This window comes from Amblyomma maculatum, chromosome 2 (genome assembly GCF_055883805.1).
Source record: "Amblyomma maculatum isolate TAMU_Amacu chromosome 2, ASM5588380v1, whole genome shotgun sequence".
NCBI lineage: Eukaryota > Metazoa > Arthropoda > Arachnida > Ixodida > Ixodidae > Amblyomma > Amblyomma maculatum.
Genome location: NC_139345.1, coordinates 103,460,273 through 103,481,432, shown reverse-complemented (window position 1 = coordinate 103,481,432; position 21,160 = coordinate 103,460,273). Strand labels below are relative to the sequence as shown.

At 46.3% G+C, this 21,160-nt stretch overlaps 2 protein-coding genes across 2 annotated transcripts in view; both read left to right on the top strand.

Annotated features, from left to right (window-relative positions):
• LOC146199442 (sodium/potassium/calcium exchanger 5-like) overlaps positions 1 to 4,343 on the top strand; it is a 38,207-nt gene extending 33,864 nt beyond the window's left edge. The window contains exon 9 of the mRNA XM_084594928.1: positions 2,496 to 4,343. Within this exon, the coding sequence (XP_084451054.1) occupies positions 2,496 to 2,818 (323 nt within the window). The 3' untranslated portion in view covers positions 2,819 to 4,343. The remainder of the gene's footprint in view (positions 1 to 2,495) is intronic.
• A 14,460-nt stretch (positions 4,344 to 18,803) lies between these two features.
• LOC146199441 (sodium/potassium/calcium exchanger 5-like) overlaps positions 18,804 to 21,160 on the top strand; it is a 56,054-nt gene continuing 53,697 nt past the window's right edge. Inside the window, exon 1 of the mRNA XM_084592128.1 lies at positions 18,804 to 18,875. Coding sequence (XP_084448254.1) covers positions 18,804 to 18,875 — 72 coding nt within the window. The remainder of the gene's footprint in view (positions 18,876 to 21,160) is intronic.

Sequence of the window (21,160 nt, the reverse complement as noted above, 5' to 3'; positions counted from 1 at the left end):
TAGGACATAGTTGAGAGTACGAATGGCTAACCTCTCGAAAGCTGCTATATGGCTATGAGAGACGCCGTAGTAACGTGCTTCGAATTGACTTCAGTGTCCTTGGAGTTCACTGATACCGTTCGGCGCACAGGGGAGTTTTGCTTTCTCCTCTATCAAACTGCGGCCGGCGCGGCCCGAATTCGATCTCGCGTAATTAGACTCAGCAGACAACCGCCCTAAGCCTTAAGCCATGGCGCTAGGTAGCTTTGCTTTACTGTAGAAGTATTGCGACGTATAATATTTCGCTTGAAAAATTGAAGAGTAATGGCAGCTTAGGTGTATTATATACTTAGAAGAAAAAAGAAAAAAAAAAAAAGGACGACATTACCCAAAGAGAAACAATACAAACTAGCAAGCTTGTGGCACTTGAGAAGTCTGAAACTCTGGTAGGTAGTATGTTACTTTGAGGGATTGGGGTGGTGTCGCCCTCTATAGTACCGTTCTTGATACTCGTATTATCACGTCGTGTTGGGGTTATCAGGGGAAGGTCTCGGATATTGCAGAAAGATCGTGCCCACCCCTAACCGCTCCGCCCTTTCAAAAGAGTAATGGCGATTTCCACTGGTCGCTACGAAGCACGTTTTCTTGCTCCGGGACGACGATTTCGAATTCCACTGGTCGACCAAGATAGGTTGCGCGTATTCCGCTGGTCGTTTAGGGCAGCTCGAGACGCTCCAGCTCGATCCGCCGACCGAAGTCGGATCTCGCCGGAAGTTCTAGTCGCTGACGCGGTCACTTCCGGATGCTGCTGGATTCTTTTGGCTGTTTTTGACCGTTTCAGCGACATCGGCAGAGCACACTGGGCATCACCGTTTTTTTGCGGCAATATGTCGAAGTACATCTATCGAAAACGTCTGCAGTGTTAAAAAATGAGAAAGCAAGTTGTTGAGGGCCGCACTCCTGCCTATTTATCAACCGCAAACATTTTGGCGCTGGGATGCGGCTACAACTTTCGAAACCGGCTCAGCGTTACTTCCGCCGCGCGCTCTACACGTTCCGCTGGTCGATCAAGGCTGATTCGCTCTGTAGCGCTTTAGGTCGGCTCGGGTGCCCAGCTCCGATCGACCAGTGGAAATCGCCATAACTTTTGAAAGGAGTGGAGGCTTCTTTGAATGCGAATATCCCTGGCTTATAAATCTTCTACCAAACATGCGCGAGGGTGGGTCTGCTACGTGTTATAATATTGTAGGTTTTAACAATTCTCTCGCCGTGTGCGCTATGGCTGTTACTTGATATTAGCAAATAAATGTAATGCTTCAGTATTCATTAGGCGTTGTTAGGAATTAGGCAGCGACGACATCGGCTTCTCTGGCGCGTTGTAGTGCACGAGGAAGCGAGATGCCCATTTGCGAGAAGAGGGAGAGCTGTTTACAAAGAAGGTTGTGTATTTTGGGTTTTTACAAGACAGCTCATACATATTTGTTTCGCCTCGTGCAACCACGAACTTGTATATAAAGAAATTATTGCCTCTATGCTCCAACGTCACGTGACTTATTGGCAGAAGAGTCAGCACGACCATCCAGGTCAAATTGGACCGCCCAGGTTCAAACGGTATACTTAGCGCGGGTTTGTTAGAGCCAGCCGCACGCGCAGCTGTATTAAACTAATATTGCAGATGGTATCCGAGCCCTTGGGAACAGGCCGCGACGCCGTCCTCTTCCCCTGCGTCGCTGGGAAATGGTCACGGAGTCAAGTTTTATTAGTGGCGCAAACTGAATGAAACTGATCGAGGAGTTAAAGTGCGCGGCATAAAGGCAGTTCTTGTGGAGTCCACGCTCACCGCTCTGTCTCTCTTCTGGTGGATTAGGCGCAGAGAGTCATAAATTCCTAAAACACAACTGAGAAGAACTCTCGTAATTCGAGGTTGTTAATTCACTCTGGCTTCGTGGAAAACACACTTGGCCAGACGTCCTGTTGAAACCGCAGTCGGGTGCAACAGTATGTCGAAATTCTGCTTAAAGCTCTGAGCACAGAAAGTTGATTTGAAAGATATAGCGTGAGCAACAAGGACGAATCACGAAAAGGAAACACGGATACTAGCGCTTAATAACAACGGAAATCTTACTTCTGAGCGAAACGTATACATGAGTAACACAAGGAGGCGGGGCCGCGGCCATGCTGCGCAATCTACGTATATGAATTGGAAGCGTACCTGCTTCATGAGAGCGGTGATTTCACTTTAAATACATCTAAAAAGATCTAAATTTTCCATGCATAAAACGCTCGTTACATTATTTATTGGCCCTTTTACTGGATTCTTAGCTTTCGTTGTGCTATTGGACGGTGTTTGAATTTCTCATGGACCCTGAACGAGAACCGATGCCTCATTAAAATTAAGCTAGATAACTAAAAAAAAAACGAATATACTAAACAACAGCTCTCTAACCACAGATCAATGCATGTCTTTGGTGGCATACGTTTTTTCACACCAATGTTCTCCCTGGCTCTGCCTGCAGGACTTGGAAACATGGCCATTTGCAACCTTCTGGGAAGCAACATCTTCGACGTGCTCTTCTGCCTGGGAGTGCCCTGGTTTTTCAAGGCTCTTTTCGCCTCGAGTTCCCACGAGGTCTTCATCAACAGCGCCGCCATGACGTACACCAGCGTAACGCTGTTGTCCACCGTTGTGCTGCTGTTCATTATCTTCGCGCTAACGCGATGGACACTTAACTACAAAGTGGGCTTCGCCTGCGTCTTCATGTACGTCATATTCATCGTGCTCGCTTGCATGTACGAGCTCAACGTCTTCGGAGAGTTCAACCCTCCAACGTGCACGTAGAGGTCACGCTACCGCCTCTCGCTACGTTAACGCCCGGACTGAAGCGATGCTGCTCGGGTGGAGCTGGACCTCTGTTTCATTTTACAACAATGCGTTGGAAAGACGCAGCGAGAAGACTTAAAGCGCGTTGATTGTTGTGTAATATACTCTTAATATATATTAACAAGAATTTAATTTTACGAGTTCTGAGCACAAGATCTAAGTTGTTTTGCCTTAAGAAAACTGTGTCGTACTCTTGCTTTGGTAATCAAGAAAAAAGAAAACATATTTAAATCCCATACCTCAAAATATTTTAAAATGGTCGCGTAACCTGAAGTTTTGTTTTCGTGCGTCTTTGTAGGGCAAATGTGTGGATGATACTATTCTCCTACCGACGTCGTACTTTATGATGGCAATAGGCAGGAGAACAGGAGTACGGCGGACAAGAAAACCGGTTTCGGTAATGTTCTTTTTCTTTCAAATTTATATGGAGGGAAGCTGAAGGTGTAAGCCCATATCTGCTATTTCACCTAATTTCAGGGAATGTTTATTTTTTTTGTCACGAGATGAACATTCCTGTGCGGAGGCACTGTGTTACAGAACTTTCGATGTCATAAGATGCACGACTCAGCTTATCTTGAATGCTTACTGCACTATTGCGTGTTTTACATTGTTTCTTGCCGCAATGCCGACTGTTCGAAAATAGTTTCTTCTTTTGAAGTTGGCGCCCGACACTGCTGTAGATTATGTTTATATAATTCATCTAGTGCATTACATCATGCCTCACATCTGGCGTCTTCCCCTTCCAGTACCTCGGTGGGGCAGCTCTCTTTGTTTGGTAATTCCTTTCATGTACCCTTCGTTTCCACCAGCCTTGAGAAGGCAACAAAACAAACTCACGAAAAAAAACAAATGGGACGTTGGTGCACTCTTGTTTGCCCTGACTTTAGTCTTGGAAGCGCAAATTGAAAGGAAGAATTTGCTTAATCAATGCTTCAGTTTTCTCTACCTGATACGCTCGTTCTTTTTTTGCCTTATTTTTTTTACTTTGGTCTCGTGTTGTACTGTTCTGCTCGCAATGAAGTGCTACGAAATTGTCCAACTTTTCATCCTTATGCCTGCAAACCGCTTCTATTTCTCTTTATATAACTATACAGCAGGACATCTGACAGCACCGTCGTGTAAATGCGCGTAGGCTACTATACTACACGTTGTCAGCTCACGTATTATTTGATGTCTACAAGAAAATAACTGCATACACACTTAAGGTTATCATGGCGGCGACCTCTTGATCTGAAGGGAGTAGCAATTAATATCTTTTAAATCTACGCCACATTATTTGTTTTTAAGGCAGGTTCGAGCTGCCATGCCAGCAGCCCTGATAATCCAGTAGACAGGAGGGGTGAAAACAATTCTTCGTTGAGAGATTTAGTGCCCAAGAGTAAAAATCGAGCTGCGCTGCTAGGGCTGAAAGGAAATGTGATATCATGTAGCAGCTCATAAATATTATACGCACAAAGTTCAGTAAAGGCCCTCTGTGACATTACATCAATTTATTCTTATTTCGAGTACCACACTGAACGTAAAATAGAAGACATCAGCCGCTTTACTTTTTCTGGTTTCGAAAATGCCCCAAAGCTTGTTGCATGGCCAGAACTGAGCGAAGAGCGGAGTTCGGCCTTTTGTTGGCGGCCAATATTTCCTAACGCCTTCCCTTTTGTTCAGTACCGTCTCTAGCTACACTCCAGCCATGCAGGTTAGGAGGACACAGAGAGGAGCTTTTGATGTTGGTATAAACTACACTTCAATTATTTCCAGTGCCATGTATGGTTTATGCTTTGAAGAAACTAGGATTCGCAATTAGTACTGATGATAACAAAGTATGAATAGCTCAATGTCCCTCAAAATGTTTTCTTGATAGTAGTACTTTGAGCGAAAAGATCCGTGCCAACGCGTGCATTGATATTTCCGAACTGCTTGCGGCCCCCAACTGCATGACAAAACAGTCCTAGTGTCAAATGCGGCTCAGTTTGTGACATGATAAAGCATACCGGCACAGTGGGCCGGCCTCTACGCCAGAAGTGCTTCATCGGGAAGCCTCCGCATGCAGTTTGACACGATCGCGAAACGGGCAGGCAGGAATCTTATTCCTGCTCAAAATAGCAGATTTACGAAAACTCCTGGCCCCCACGTAATTCCTACGCAGAGGGGTGCATGCTAAAAGCTGGAGGGGGGGGGGTAAGTTCAAGCTATGCTTCATGGGCACGGCGGTACAACCTTAATGATGACCGTCTGTAAGCTTACATTAAGGACCCTCGCCTAATTACTGTTCCCTTAATTCGTGCAGGTAATATATCACACTTGTCAGCAAATAGTCGTTCCTTACCACATTGTTCAAGACCGCCCAATATATACATTTAACCAAGCCGTGCGAATGCCCCTTCTAGTCCTAGGAGAAGCGGGTCTCACTCGAGATCGTTATGTTCAGATGGATTCAATTTTAAGATTCCTCTCCCACTTTGCTGCTTTATTTTTACAAGATTTATTTCAGGAAACATACTTGGCAGCGGATCACCTTGGCTGCCTACAATGTATGGTCCAGCAGGTCGTCACGATCATCATCATCATCAACACCACCATCATCATCATCATCAAGAGACAGCTAATACTCTCTATAGGGCGAAGGTCTCTCCCATTTTACTCCAACTATTTTGGTCTTATACTAGCTAAATCCACTTGATCCCTGCAAACCTCTTAACCTCATCATCCCATCTAACTCTCTGCCTCCCCCTAGCTGCAACGCTTTCCTTCTTGGAATACAATTCGTTACCCTTCGCGACCAATAGTCATCCCATCTTCGAAATACTTGCACTGGCCATCCGCATTCCTACTTGATTTCCAGTTGAATGCTACTAAGTCGAATTATTTCTCTGATCCTCTCTGCAAGCTTCCTATCTCTTAACGCTACACCTACTATTATCCGTTCTACAGCTTTCTGCGATGCGCTCAGCTTAAGCAGAAACCTTTCCGTTAATCTTCACGTTTGAGACCCATAGGTTAGTACAGGTAAGATGATTATTTGACCGGCTGTCTGAGACCGGTCTCTAATTTTCGGCATTTTTTCGACGTTTTAGAGTATTCAGTGTTTGTGAGATTTGTTTCCTCGACGTGCAACGATCTGGGGGTCCCTGGCCACCGGCGGAAGCACGCCAAGCGACCTCCTAGGCACTCTGCGCCTATCCACGCCGACACAAAACATCACGACCAGCTGCACTCCATGCTTCACTGATAGCCGCAGAACCATAGGCTATTCAAGAGACCCCTGCAGTGGCGGCAACAGATCAGGGCCCTGCGAACAAGAGACCACGCGAAGAACAAGTCAGTGATGCTCCTTTGGGTGACCATGCAGAGGACATAGACCAGGCATCCTTTACGGTTGTGTCCTACAAGAAAAAGAGCTGCTGGTGTTCCGGTTGTCTTCAGGCCCACAAAGGTAGGAGGCAATCTATGGAAAGCCACACTAACGTCGTGGCTTCGGCAGTTGTAGCGTCGGCTAAAGAAAAAGTTCTCAGCCATCGTCTTAACAAGGCCGGGAGCTTAATGGTTACAGTATCGACATTGCCTGTTGCCAACCATTTGGTCACAGTAACTAACCTGGCTAGAGTGGCTGTAGAGGCCCGGGTACCGTATTCTTACACAGCCACCTACGGAAAAATTCAAGACGTACCTGTAACCTACTTAAATGAAGATCCGCAGGGGTACCTACGTGACCAAGGCGTTCTCTCAGCAAGGAGGCTCACAACCTACATTCCTGAGGACGGTGGCAAGTTTCTGAGAGGTACTCCGGCGCTCTGTTATTTTAGAAATCGCAAAATATGCACCCCTGCTTAAAAGAGTCTAGCTAGGGTTCTGTAGTTACCCTGTAACTGAGTACTTTGAAGCAGCGACACAATGCTACAAATGCCAGAGGCATGGCCACATATCGACACATTGTACCGGCCCCGTGCGATGCAAAGTGTGTGCTGGCCCCCACTCGCACAAAGAGTGTACCTTGAGAGCGCGACCTAAATGGGCAAACTGCTATGGCCTACACTGTGCTTCATACGGAGCGTGTGCTAAAAAGAAAGCTGCTACACGTGCACGCAAACTGCAGCGAGTACAAGGGAAACCCCCAAACGTCGTCATCCACAACCTAACCTGGACGTGGTTTCTACAAATACGTTAGATCTATCCTAAAATAAGTCATCACAACGTGAAAAAACAGCTGATGACACATACGCGGCTGCAGCCAAAAAGAAGCGTGAGAAGTCCGTTGGCTCTTCTCCATCAAAGCAGCAGCGAGACTCCGCACAATACCTAACAAACAACACCTCTAGCTTCAGCTTAAGGCAATGCAAAGGAAACAAGAAGATCAGCGAAATGCCACAAAGCGGAAGCACCGAACAAGAAATCCCATGCCTGCTGATTCCGATGCTGTTTGCCGCCATCAAGGCTCTTATCCACGCTAACCCCTCGTCACGAGTACTCCCAGAAGTAGAAGCTCTCCTAGCAATGAAACCTTTGCTGTCAGTCTCTTAGGCTCCGCAGCCGCGTAATATCGCACATCTGCAATCATGGCTTCGACAGCAAGAGCTTCATCACAGCTGACCATCCACAATATCGTTCGCACATTCACCATTTTTCAGTGGAACGCTCGTCGTTTACGCTCGAAACTCTGATTTTGGCAGCTTGTGCGAGCGTACCACTTCCCTTTCATAGTCATCTCTGAATCGCGCGTGGAGGAAACTTTCAGACTACACGGATACTATTTTCATCATTCACAACGACCAAATGACTTCAGCAGATCGCTGATAGGCTTTTGCAATGATATTCCGGCCTTCTTGGTTGATGTCCCGCCTCACAATGACAACGAACACAATGCCGTAACAGTATTTGGGAGACAAGGGTACACTCTTATTGGAATATATATCTTGAGCCAGGGAAGCCTTCGAGGCTTGAAAACTTGATAATAAGGACGCCCACCCCACAAATTATTTGCGGAGACTTCAGCGCTCACAACAAAATTTGGTGAAGCTCACACACACGTGCCCGGTGTGCCAAGCTTGCAGAACCTCTCGCAAAACATCAATTGAACCGCTAAATAACGGCAGCATAACATATCTCCCAAGCCTGACGAGTGTCAGCAGCATTGACGTGACCTTTGTGACAGGTTCAGCTGCCGACAACTTTGGCCAGCCCCGATCTGGAAACACGTGGAAGTGACCATTACCCAGTACTCATATCAACTGTCCTTGCGCAGATGGCGCCAAAGAAATGTCCTATAAAATCTACAGAATGCTATGCATACAAAGACACTGCAAGCAGGAGAATTACTGCTGCAACCCGAAATGAGGAACTAATATTGGCAATTTTTTATTGCCTAAGAGGAAGTATAAGAATCAGAGCTAAAAGCGATATCTTACCCACAAACGATGAAACAATTCAAAGACTGTGCGCTATTTGCGGGCCAGCTGAAAGGAAAGTTTTGTGCACAAAAAACATTGACCTTCGTGCCTGCCGGCGGGCACAACGTCACATACGGCGCTACCTGGATAAGCTTAGTTGGCAAAAATGGGGTGACTTTTGTTCTACGCTTTATGTGCGCCAACCAATAGCCAAAATTTGGCGGATATTTCGCGCTGTGCGCACGCCTATTCAACAGCTTCACCCTTTCAAATCACTATCTCTGCATGAATAAAAAACCATTGGAGAAGTCCCAGAAGAATTCTGCAGACTACTGTCAGCGGGGTGAGGGCCTTCCGCACACTCCACAGACGGTCTGTCAGGCATCCCCCAGACAGCAGTGCCAGCGATGAACCTACCTTTCATAATTGAAGAGCTATCCACAGCTATCGCGGAATTAAACAGACGGATGTTTCCGGGTCACGATGAAGTGAACTATGACGCAATCGCAAAGCTACCTCACAATTCCCGTCTTTGACTCCTGGAATATTACAATTCTTCCTGGATGTCTGGTGAGGCCCCTACAGAATGGAAGTTGAAATTGTGCCCGTTTTTAAACCTTGTAAACAGCCAACAGGTTATGCATCCTTCCGACCCATCGTCCTACTGAGCTGCGTAGGTAAGCTTATGGGGTGAGTGATCTTCGAACGCGTCACCTGGTTCCTCGAGAGCCGAAATGAGTATCCTCAAGAAGTGAACGGGTTTCGCCATAATAAGTCTGTGGCTGATGTCATTACCCTTGTTTTATCACTGGAAGAGTACTTTCACACTGGGTACATCCCGACAGCCGCTTTTCTTGACATCAAGGCCACTTTTGACTATGTTTCATCGTGCAATTCTCGAAGCCTTTGCCTCGGAGGAAAGCTTTACAATTGGATTGAACACTATCTAAAAGAGCAACAAATTTTTATGAGCACTCCACATGGTCCAGCTCTTTCACGCAGTAAAGAGGGGTACCTCAGGGAGCTGTTCTCAGCCTACTCCTGTTCAATATTGGCTTTATAAATATAACAATTAAGAAACCTTCCACGAGGAGTACGCATAACAATTTTTGCAGATATCTGCATCTGGAGTGCATCAAATTCGCGTTATAATGCGCAGCAACGTATTCAGAGAGCGTTACTGCACATTTGAATATACCTGGCTCCCCAGGGCCTTCGCCTCTCATCAGAAAAGTGTGTTGCTATGGCCTTCGCAAGGAAAAGAATGACTCGATACCCGCTCCTTCTGGGTGGATGGTCACTATTGTATGTACGATCCCACCGATTTCTAGGTGTTATGATTGACAGTGATCTCCCTTGGTTACCTCATATTAAAAAACTCCGCGAGTTGATCACTGCGGAATCGCAGGTTTTAGGATTTTGTTTTTTGATTGATTGATTTTATTTCAGACAAATAGTACAGGGCAAGCATGCCACAGCATCTGGATCCCTAGCTAAAAGCTAGTTGGGATTCATGGCGGGAACACGATGGGGCTGCAAATGCTAGTCGATTGTTCTGCTTGAAAAAGTCTATGTTGAAGGAGTGTTACGCTACTGTTTACCGCTGCTCCAAATATTAGCTCTCACAAGTAAGAAGATTCTTGAAGCCGCGCGGAACCACTACTGGCGGATATGCCTTGGACTCCCTGAATATTCTCGGCATCAGGAACACTTGCAGAAGCAGGATGTGTCCCGCTAGATCTGATTGCCGCCCAAGAAACTATGTGTACCCATCTCCGACATGTCCGCCAAGCGAAGAAGCACTTCTTACACCGTGTCCACCTAACTCACTGCAACTCTGGCTTTGGTCAAGATGTACACTTTCTGCCCCTCCCTCCTATTATTCAGCCACGAAATCTACCTCTCACCTTTCCCCCATGGACACTATCGTCTCTAAAGGTGAATATGTCTTTTCCTGGCATGAATGCGAAGAGCCGCATGCCACAGGCAGCACTTCTCCAAGCCGCTCTCGTCTACTTAGCCAAGTAATATACTCAGTACACCCATATATTTACCTACGGTTCAACTGCTCAAGACACTTCTTCCTGTAGCCTTTATGTGCCCTCAAAAAACCATGTACTGTCTTACCAGCTGCAACGGACGACATCATCTGCGGCAGCTGAGCTCCATGGAATAAAGCAAGCTCTTTCCTATATTTATATCCTGCGCCAAACTCCCGGGTGATGGGCTTTATACACTGATTCCAGAGCATCTCTGCAAATCTGCTAAAGAAAACCAATCATCAGCCTGCTTTCCTTGACATCGGGTATCTGCATCATTTGGCTATTGCCGCAGGCCGCTTCATAACATTGCAGTGAATACCAGCTTACTTTGGCATTAAAGGCAATGAAAAAGCAGATGAAGCGGCTCGTAAAGGCTACCAACATCAGATACATTCGGACCTTCTCGAAATGTGATGCATCCCATCTGGCAAAAAAATTTGCTTCCGAAACAAAGTATCGACTTTGGAGCTTGCCGATACATCACTACCAATATCTTTATTCCATTGACCCATATCTAAGATCAAGACTTCCTCAAAAATTTTCTCGCCAACTAGAAACTCTTTACCACCGACTTCGCCTGAACTGTGCATATACAAATACCTTGCGATACCGTTTCGGACAAATCAACAGTCCGCATTGCGACAACTGTGGCTTGATTGAAACTGTGGAATATATCCTACTTGAGTGCCCTGTACACGCTGACGAGGGTGCGTACTGTGAACACAGCATGGATAAGCTTTCCCCAGTGCCTTTAACAATGAATTGTGTTTTAGGCCCCTTAGCCTGCCCTAGGCAACAGAGACTCGCAATGAACTTTTTATTTACCTATTTGAAAGATGGTGGACTTCTTGACAAACTATAAATTCACCTTGCATGCTACCCTCAGACATTTTATACGCTGTGAACTCTATAAGCATATTTGTCGAATTCTGAATTTCATCATTTCATTTTATACCATTACTCCTTGATGCACCTTACCACGCATTTAATGGCCGCATTTTATCTCCAACTATATTTCTTTTATTTTCCTCATCATTCGTTTTCAATCTTTCCCTCCCCAATTCCAATTCCCACGCAGAGTAGCATGCCAGCAAAATATAAACGCCGGCTAAATTGTCTGCTTTTCATTAAAGAGTCTCTTTCTCTTTGTGTTATATATTTTTCTCTTGACCGATACCAGTAAGCTGATAGTCTAATCTGCGAGTACTTGGCAAACGCCCTTCATCCTAATGTTATTATTCTGGTTATTTTCCTTTTATAATCCATGGACTCTGCCCAAGGACGCGGGATCGAATCCCGGCCTCGGCTGCCGCTTTTAGATGGAGGCGAAAAGCAAGGCGCCCGTGTGCTGTGCGATGTCAGTGCACGGTAAAGAGCCCCAGTTGGTAGAAATTTCCATATTCCTCCACTACGGACGGTTTCGCATAGCCTGAGTCGCTTTGGGACGTTAAACCCCACAAACCAAACGAAACTAAACCCTTTCATCATCCTGATCTGCGGTTACTGCCTGTCCAATTAGTATACATATTCGCCTACCCATTCCAGTGTTTCGCTACCTATTGTAAACTGGTGTTCCTTTCCTAGGCTATTGAACATTACCTTAGTCTTCTGCATAATAATGTTTAGGCATACCTTTCTGCTTTTCCGTTCAGATCATAAATCATGCTTTGCAACTCATCCCCTGAGTTACTTAGCAAGACCATGTCATCAGCGAATCGCAGATTAGTGAGGTATTCTCCATCAACCCTTATTTCTAACCGCCCTCATTCCAAGTCTTGAATACTTTCTCCAAGCGAGCTGTGAATAGTATTGAGGAGATCGTGTCTCTTTGCTCAACACCTTTCATTATGGAAACTGTACTACTTTATGCAGAGCTATGGTTGCTATGCAGCCACTATAGATATCTTCCAGTACTATCGCATAAGACGCACCTACAATCTGCTTTCGTAATGGTTACATGGCTCCTGAGGTGTCGGCTGAGTCAAACGCTTTTTCGTAATAAATTATTGTTATGTTCGCTGGTTGGTTACATTGCGAGCCTTTTTCTATCACCTGGTTTACAGTATCGATATCATCGATAGCAGAATATCCTTTCCGAAAATCTGCTTGATCTTTTGGTTTCTTTAAGTCTAGATTGCCCTGATTCTATTAGCGACTGCCGTACTAAATACCTCGTACGTAACCGATAGTAAGCTGATTGGATTATACTTTTTCAAGTCCTTTGCGTCCCCTTTTTTATGAATGAAGACGTTTGTGTTCTGCCATGATTGCGGTACCGTCGATGTCATCAGGCATTGCGTATACAGAGTGGCCACTCTCTCCACCACGATATACCCTCCATCCTTCAACAAATTTACTTACCTGGTCCGCTTCAGATGCCTTACCCCTTTTCATAGCTCCTAACGTTTTCTTAGACTCATCCTTCGTTATTGGCGCAAAGTCTGACTGTTTTTCACTACTGCCAATCTCTTTATTGTCCTGACTCCTTTGGCTACTGTATTGGTCACTATAGAACTCCTCAGGTAATTTCACTATGTTGTCCGTATTATTGATTAAATTGCCCGCCTTGTCTCTCAGCGCATACATCTGATTTTTGCCTATGCATATTTTGCTCTGCATCGGTTTCAGGCTGCCACCGTTCCTTAGAGCATGCTGGATTTTGTCCATGGTATACTTCCTTATGTCGGACACTTTACACCTATTGATTGTCTTTAATGTCTCCGCGAATTCTGTTCTGCGTGTTTGGTAGGAAGCTTTGATGCTTTGCCATTTCTGAAACAAATGTTTCCTCAGCTTAGATAATTTACCGTTATGCTCTCTGATTATCTTATTTCCTATTTTTACCGCGCCCTCACTAATTATATCATTCATCGCGTCTGCACAAAGGTCGTCATCGTGGGTTAAACCTTATTATATTGTCACGCCTCTAGTACCACAAGTAGGGCTAAAGTGAAAGTGTTTTAGAGGTCAACCAGAAAGAGTCCTGCGTTGAAGCTTTTTTTCTCTTCCAGCCTGCCGCTCGTAGTCCCAATCATTATCTTTGGCGTCTTCTACTATGCAGCCCTTGACCCCCTCCTCAGGCAGCATCGTCCCGATGACAACAAAAGGAAGTAGGAGGTCAATGCCAGTTCAAGTAGTACGGCTTCATATGTAGTACAACATGATCAATGTCGACTTGGTTCTGGCGTCGCTTGGATGTCGATACCCCATATGACACCACTTCATACGTTGCGTCGAATAAACGTAGCAGAACCACATAAGACCCGAATTATCATCACAATAGTTTTTTGGAGAGTCCACGGTGGGAAGAAGTGCTTCTCTGTGAAATGCTTTCTGTCTGTGCGTTTTTCAGTGTTTTTGCGTGTGTATCGCATGGACACCGTCCCTAGTCATACGACATTGACCTGGATCCTCCTGGACATCCGATCAGACTCGCGGCTCCCTCCTCGAGTTCTTCGAGGAAGCGTTGCAGCCTTACGAGTGCCTCTGACAGCGAGGATACCATACCGTACTTCAGTGAGGACAGTAGTGAAGGCAAATTTGAGACATACCTCAGTCGGAGGATCAAAAGACGATTACTGAGAGCCGCTTCGTCTTCAACTGAGTCTGGTGAAGCCAAGTGGTCAAGAACAGAAGCACATTATTTTCATCCTGCCTGTGCACAGATCTGATAATATGAGATGGAATAACAGGCAAGCTGTCTCTGTCCAACTTGAAGCCCTCGTGCCTACCGAAATTAGACATTCTTGTGAACTCGGGCAAGAATGTCGTAGTTGACGTCCATCACCACGCATCTGCGCTCCAATCGCTGCGGCCCATCACTGAACTCGGAGGCATACCAGTACACACAGTTATCCCGCTGGGCGAGGAGTCTTCTTCCGGCGTCATCTATGACGTCGATGAGGTAATTACGATAAGGTGATATGCCCATACTCGTGAAGCCAGAAAAGAAGGTACCGTGCTTCTTTGGGTGTCACGACTTGGGAATTCTCGCTGTGTGACGATTATCTTCTAAGGCGACAGCCTGCCGTCACACGTGAAGGTAGGCCACTTTCGTCACGCTGTACGGCCATTCATACCAAAGCCCTTACAATGTTAGAAATGTATAAATCTGGGTCATGTTTGTGGGGTCTGCAGCACCGCAATAGTGTTTTCCCGTTGTGCCGACCGGCAGGACAGTGAATCAGGTACCGCAAAAGTTTTAAGGTGTTCAAACAACGGTCTCCATGACGCATCATCTCGAGATTGCCAGCAGATAAAACATGAGCGGGCTGTCCTAAATAAAATGGTACGAGACAGTTCAACGCACCGCGAAGCCGCTGCAGTTATTCGCAGAAGACGTGCCCGACGCAAGATAAATTCCAGAAATGCCGCTGACAACGACAGCCGCGAAAACGCCCAGCTGGCGCCTCCTACTTTTCACTCTCTTCCGGTTCCACCTCGCCTCAGTGTAACTCGTCCACGCACAATGGACACTGAAGACCAGGTAGACCAGGTGGCATCAGGGTAGGATTCTTAGCCAGCACTTCCACTATTAAATCCTCTTGAGGCACCACGACGAAAGTTCCCATCATCGAGCACATGTAGCACTAAGAACGGGCTCCCAGAGCAAGATCGCCAAACCCTTCTGATCTTAAGGACGGTGGTCAACGCCATTCGACCTCTACTACAGGCCCTGCAATCCCCAACTGCTCGAAGCGTCTTAGTGGTGCTGCACTCTCTAGGTCCAGACTTCAGGATCTTTAACCTACAATGACTGGCAAACTTCCCACGTTTCGTGAGGAAGTAAGAGGCGCCGCGCTGTTCCAGTGGAACGCAAAAGGCCGGAAGTCGCGAATCTCAAGTTGTCAGCAATACGTCAGCACCAACTACTTACCGATTGTGGTAATCTGTGAGCCTAACATAACTACCACAGTCAGGCTCTCCAGGTACGAATCTTTTTTCACTCCTGCATGCGGAGAGCGCAGCAAAATCCTGGTGTACATACGCATTGACATAACGCACTTTTGCTGTCCAGTCCTACCTCAAACTGCAAATCAGTACGCATGTTTCATGGTGGAGACAAAAACGTTACAGTTCACACTGGTTGCAGCATACCTATCTCCCTAGTCACAATTGGACTGCGAAAGGCTAAAGGCTATCATGAAAGCAGCTCGGCCTCTTTGAATCATTACTGGTGGTTTTAAAACCCACCAGTTACTAAGGGGAAATACCAGAATCGATGCCAAAGCAAGAAATCTGGCCTTATTTGCTTCCGATAATGACCTATATATACTGAATGACGGCAGTATGACTTACCTACGCGGTTGTTCCTACAGCAGTTGCCTGGACCTGACATTAGTTTCTCGGTCCTTGCACCGCTCTGTTCAACGATTTTATGATGTGGAGACCCATGGCAGTGCTCACATTCCTACTTACCACAATATAAATGGAGTTGGTGCGTCCGCCCAAGCTAAACACATGCACATCGACTCGTCCTATTTCAAAGCATATGGAGGAGGCATGCAAAGAAGCCTTCACTGGCAGGTTAGAGGAGACTATAGCAAATGCTATGACTGTTGCAAGTAAACACATCTCGTCATCTAAAATAAGAAGTGATTTTACATCAAATTAGAACGCTTACGTGCTCTTCGGCAGCGAGCAGGCAGCCGATACAGACGAACGAAGTGTTTAACTGATCTGAGAGCGGGTAGACGTGTGCAAAGAGAAAACATCACGCGAAGAACAGATAGACTGGCGGATCAGAGCTGGAAAATTTTCTGCCAGCAATTGGATACCCGAAAGTCCACGTACCTCACCTGGAGGACTGTGCGGGGCCTTCGCACGTCTCCACAGCAAAGACAGCCATTTTGTGGTTTGGCTGTATATCAAGATCGTGAACAGACTGAGGTAGAAACTGACTTCTGTAAGAAAATTGCGGGTGCGACCACTACCTCGATTTCCCAGCGTATTCCTCCTGTATCACGGGAATCAGCAATGTATATGATTCTCGCGAGGAACTTGACTCTGCTCTTGCCAGGTGTAGGTTTTCGTCTTCACCAGGGCCAGATATAATTATATACGCTGCTTCGTCCCATCTTGGCAACGACGCGCGAGAAGAGCTCCTAAAAAATTATAACCACTCTTGGCTCGACGTTGTTGTTCCACAGGAATGGATATCTAGTCCGCTGGTAACTCTAACTAAAAAACCAAGAAATTCTCCGCTCGAGCTCACATCTTACAAGACAATAGCTTTTACCTGTTGCGTGGGAAAGGTCATGGAAAGAATGGTTTTGACGCACCTTAAGTGGCACCTCGAGCACTATACAATATATCCCAAAGCAATCGCCGGCTTTCGGCTGGGTCGCTCCTCTATTGACAATGTCGTTAACCTCATGTCCATGGTTCAATAACAGAAACGAGTGAAACGTCTGTCCGTAGCACTATTTCTTGATGTCAAAGGTGTTTACGACAACGGGAACCATGAAGCTATCTTTGATGCACTGGAAACTGTGGGCATCGGTTGTCGGATGTTTGCTAGGATATAGCTGACAAGAAGATAATTTTTATTCAGTCTAGAGGCAACTCGACTCCAGCGTATTATACCCGCCGTGGTGTGCTCAGGCTACTTTGTTTAATCTAACACTCATCGCCCTCCTAGAGAACCTCCCTTCCACCATCCAGATATCAATGTACGCCGATGACATCCGCATTTGGCCCTCTTCTGTGACGCGTCTCCATGTGCGTGCAAGACTACAATGAGCAGCAACACTTCGTCTTCAGAAACAAGGTCTGAACGTTTCACCGGAAAAGTGCGCGCTAGTGGCATTTACAAGCGATTCTCTGAATCAATATCCGGCATGCATCTGCGGTCACAATATTTCTTACTACAAAACGCATCGTTTCTTAGGTATTCTGATAAACTGCAATCTATCATGGAGCCCGCATTGCACCCAATTGAAGAAAAAAAAAAAGCTACGTCCATCGCTCACTTACTCCGTTTTCTAGGCGGAAAGTCATGAGGCTCATCAGTAAAGGCAATGCTGCAGTTTTACAGAGCACTACTTTTAGCATTCCTGCGGTGCAGTACACCCGTGCTTTCAAACACGTGCAAGACTGATTTGCGTGCCTTCCAGGCAGTACAGGGTCAGGCTCTTAGCATGTGCCTGGGCCTTCCTCGGAGCGCATCAACACTGGGAAGTATTGCACTCACCAAAGACCATCCGCTTTCAAAGTATATTGTTTAGACTCTTTGCGAATGCACATACGACATATTTCAAGGGTTCTACAGCATCACCTTGCGCAGATGCCTCTGTAGAGACCACATTCTGCGTTTGCAAAAATCATAGCAACGCACCAGTCTTCCATCTCAAAACAGTTCACCCTGGCAGCCCGATCTCCGTCGCCACTGTGGTGTCTGCAGCTCCCACATGTGCGCCTTGAAGAAATCGCACTTTTCAGCTCCAGCCCTTCAAACACTGACACTGTTCATGCTTTACTATGACTATTGGGATCGCATTCACGTATACCTAGATGGCTCGGTAACCCCCACCCATTCTGCATGCACCGTCCTCGTTCTTGCGAGACGAGCAAACGTTTACCATCTAATTTCGCTTAAGACTACCTCTACTGGACGAGTATAACATCGTTGAGGAGGAAAGTAGCGACATCAGTTGCACAACTGGTTGGCATTGCTCGTATGACCGCGTAGCGTGTGGTGTAATCAGCGGCCACCGCAATCCATTTGTTGCCCGATGCGCACAGTGGAAAAGGCCCTAAAAGATCCAAACCCACTCGAGAAAATGGGTCTATGGGGATGTCGATCGGTTGCAAAAGTACAGCTGGTAAAACTGATAGCTTTTTTCGGCGTTGACAGCGGTCAGAAGCAGCCACGTAGCGGCGGACTGAGCGGTATGGCCAAAAGAACCGACGGCGCACACTGTCGTATGTGCGAGAGGCGCCTAGATGACTCGCTGTGGGAACGTCGTGAAGCTGTTCAAGGACGGCTGTGCGTAGGTGCTGAGGGACTACGAGGGCCATCAGGCCGCATATTGTGCCGGCATAAGGTGCCATCGTGGAGCACAAACGAACGAAGGGAAGGGTTATGGCGATCGGCGCTGAGGCGATTGATAATTTCGCGAAGCTGGAGGTCCTGGCGTTGCTCAGGGCGAATGTTGGAAAAGTCAGAAATAGAGAGCACGCAAGCGTCATTGTCACATTCAGGTTGGCTTGGTGGGTTGACTGAATGACGGGACAGGCAATCGGCATCTCGATGCAACTGGCCAGACTTATAAACCACTGAAAAATTGTATTCCTGAAGGCGCAAGGCCCAACGTCCAAGGCTGCCAGTTGGGTCTCTGAGTGCAGAAAGCCAACACAGTGCGTGGTGGTCAGTGACTACTGTGAATGGCCGCCCATACAAGTAAGGGCGGAACTTCGTAATGACCCAAACTAGGGCTAAGCACTCACGTTCAGTTATGGAATAATTCTGTTCGGCTGCAGAGAACAGTCTGCTGGCATAGGCGGATTTTGGTTAAGACCATGGGGGCAGGTGGAGTTTGCGTAGCGGGTGATGCGTCCTGGAATGCCATGCTTACTGTGGCAGTTGGTGGGGTGAGCTAGGGGAGATGGCGTCCTCTGCGCAAATCCAGGTTTCTGGCGCGGAAATACGAGGAGCTGTGGCAAGGTGATCGAAAGCGCCTCCACCAAGATGTTACGGAGGGTAGTTCAGCTTGAGGTTGCAGAGAGCGGAGGCGGGAGACAAGGCTTGCACACAACAGGCCTTTCCTGCTGGCACCAGCCGACACTGCTAGAACGTCGTCGTCGTCTTCGCCACCAACTACCGAGATTATTCCTTTTCCTTCTTATGCGCATATCAGCGCATGCATCGCCTAATGTAATAATATTATACAAGGTGGCCAGTTTTTCTAGCACAATATCCCCCCCCCCCCTTTCCTTCCTTTAACAAATCCGTAGTCGCTTGATCCTCCCAAGCTTCTTTCCCCTTTCCATAGCTCCTAAAAATATCTTAACCTCGTCCTTCGTTACTGGCGGAACGTCTGATTGCTCTTCACTACTGCCAACCTCATTATAGTCCTGACTACTTCGGCTACTGTATAGGTCAGTATTAAACTCATCGCCTGCCTTGATTACATTCTTCACATTAGTAATGACACTACTAGCCTTGCCTCTCTGTGCATGTATCTGATTTTCGCCTAGGCCCTAATTTCCCATTCACCGCTTTCAGCGTATGACCACTCTTTAGAGCATGCTCAAATTTCCTCATATGTTATGTTTACTTACGTCGGTTTCTTTACTTATAGCTAAACTGTAAGATATTAAAGATTACTCGGGCAGTTGATTTAGAGCTGTGGGAAAAAGTATATTCTATCACGACCATATGACACAGTCTACATTAGTAGGAATACATAAGGTAATGGAATGGTAACACATCCGGTGTTTTATTACGCGCCGTAACGTCAGAGGAAGGAAGACGAAGAGCTAAAATTTACAATGTTGCCTCACCTGGCTTCCTCACCATAACGGTTTCAAACGTTATTTACCATTCGAATGGTAAAACATTTGCTGATATATAGGCCCCACGAAAGAAAGTCCACTGATGTTCTAGTGGAACGCACAAATGTTCAATATTTATGGCAGTGTCAAATATTTTTGAGAACCATCATAATAATTTGTAAGTATAATAAATAAATAAATATGATCCTTTGAGAAATTACTGTCAGGAATTATATAATCATGCTTATAATGCTTCCTTTGGGACGGTAAGTCTAGTAATTCACGACCTATTTCTATGATCTGCACGAGACTAGAAACTGAGAAACAAAAAATAGGACTTTTCTACTAGCGGCAACGCTCCGCCGGGGTGGCGCAGTGGTTACGGCGCTCGACTACTGTTCCCAAGGACGCGGGATTGAATCCCGGCCTCGGCGGCCGCTTTTCGATGGAGGCGAAAAGCAAGGCGCCCGTGTGCTGTGCGATGTCATTGTACGTTAAAGAACCCCAGGTGTTAGACATTTCCGGAGTCCTCCACTACGGCGTCTCTCATAGCCTGAGCCGTTTTGGAACGTTAAACCCCACAAAACCAAAACCGAAACCAAAACCAAACTTATCTACAAGACAATGGCAGAGAATGTGCTACAACGATCACTTTCTACCACAATTATGTTTGTTAAGTAGCGGTGAAGAGTACCCTATTTGAAAAAAAAGCCTCAAAAAGAAGGCTATAATTCGCCTGCAACAAAGGCATTGAGGTCAGATAGAGCACATTCTGAGAAAAAGAGGTTGCTTCGCAGTATAAACAAGTGTGTTCCAAGCGCCATAGATGGTTGATAAAAGCCGGCGCTGCCACAACTTTGCTGTTTTCATGCAGGGACAACAATTTCGTAAGACACGGAAGAAAAAAGTCGCCAGAGTAGTACTGCTAATGCCTTACTAGCACTATGACATTGGAAACGATTGACATCAATGGGAGATGGGTCATTGATTGGTACACAGAAAGAGAAGATGATGTTCAGAAGGTCTGCTTTTCTTGCTTTATTAAAGCAAGAAAGGACAGTGGACAGAGTAAGCATGATTGGAACCAAATTCTTACAGTGCCTCGCAGGTTCCTGCTGACTCTACTCACTCTTTCAATTCTCACGGTGTGACCTAAACAGCCATAGCATAATGCATAAGAGGGTACTGCGCACTGCTCTGTGAGACGACTTATCCGCCTGCCAGCGAAATTTAAACGCCGGCTAAAATCTCTGTATTTCATTACAGGGTCTCTCTCACTCTCTTTCGACTTACCCGCCAACGTCACTGAAGTCTACAAGAACTAAAGTGCCTCAAGCACGGCGGTTGGTAGCGGAAAAGGGTTTAAAAAAAAAGACGCCACA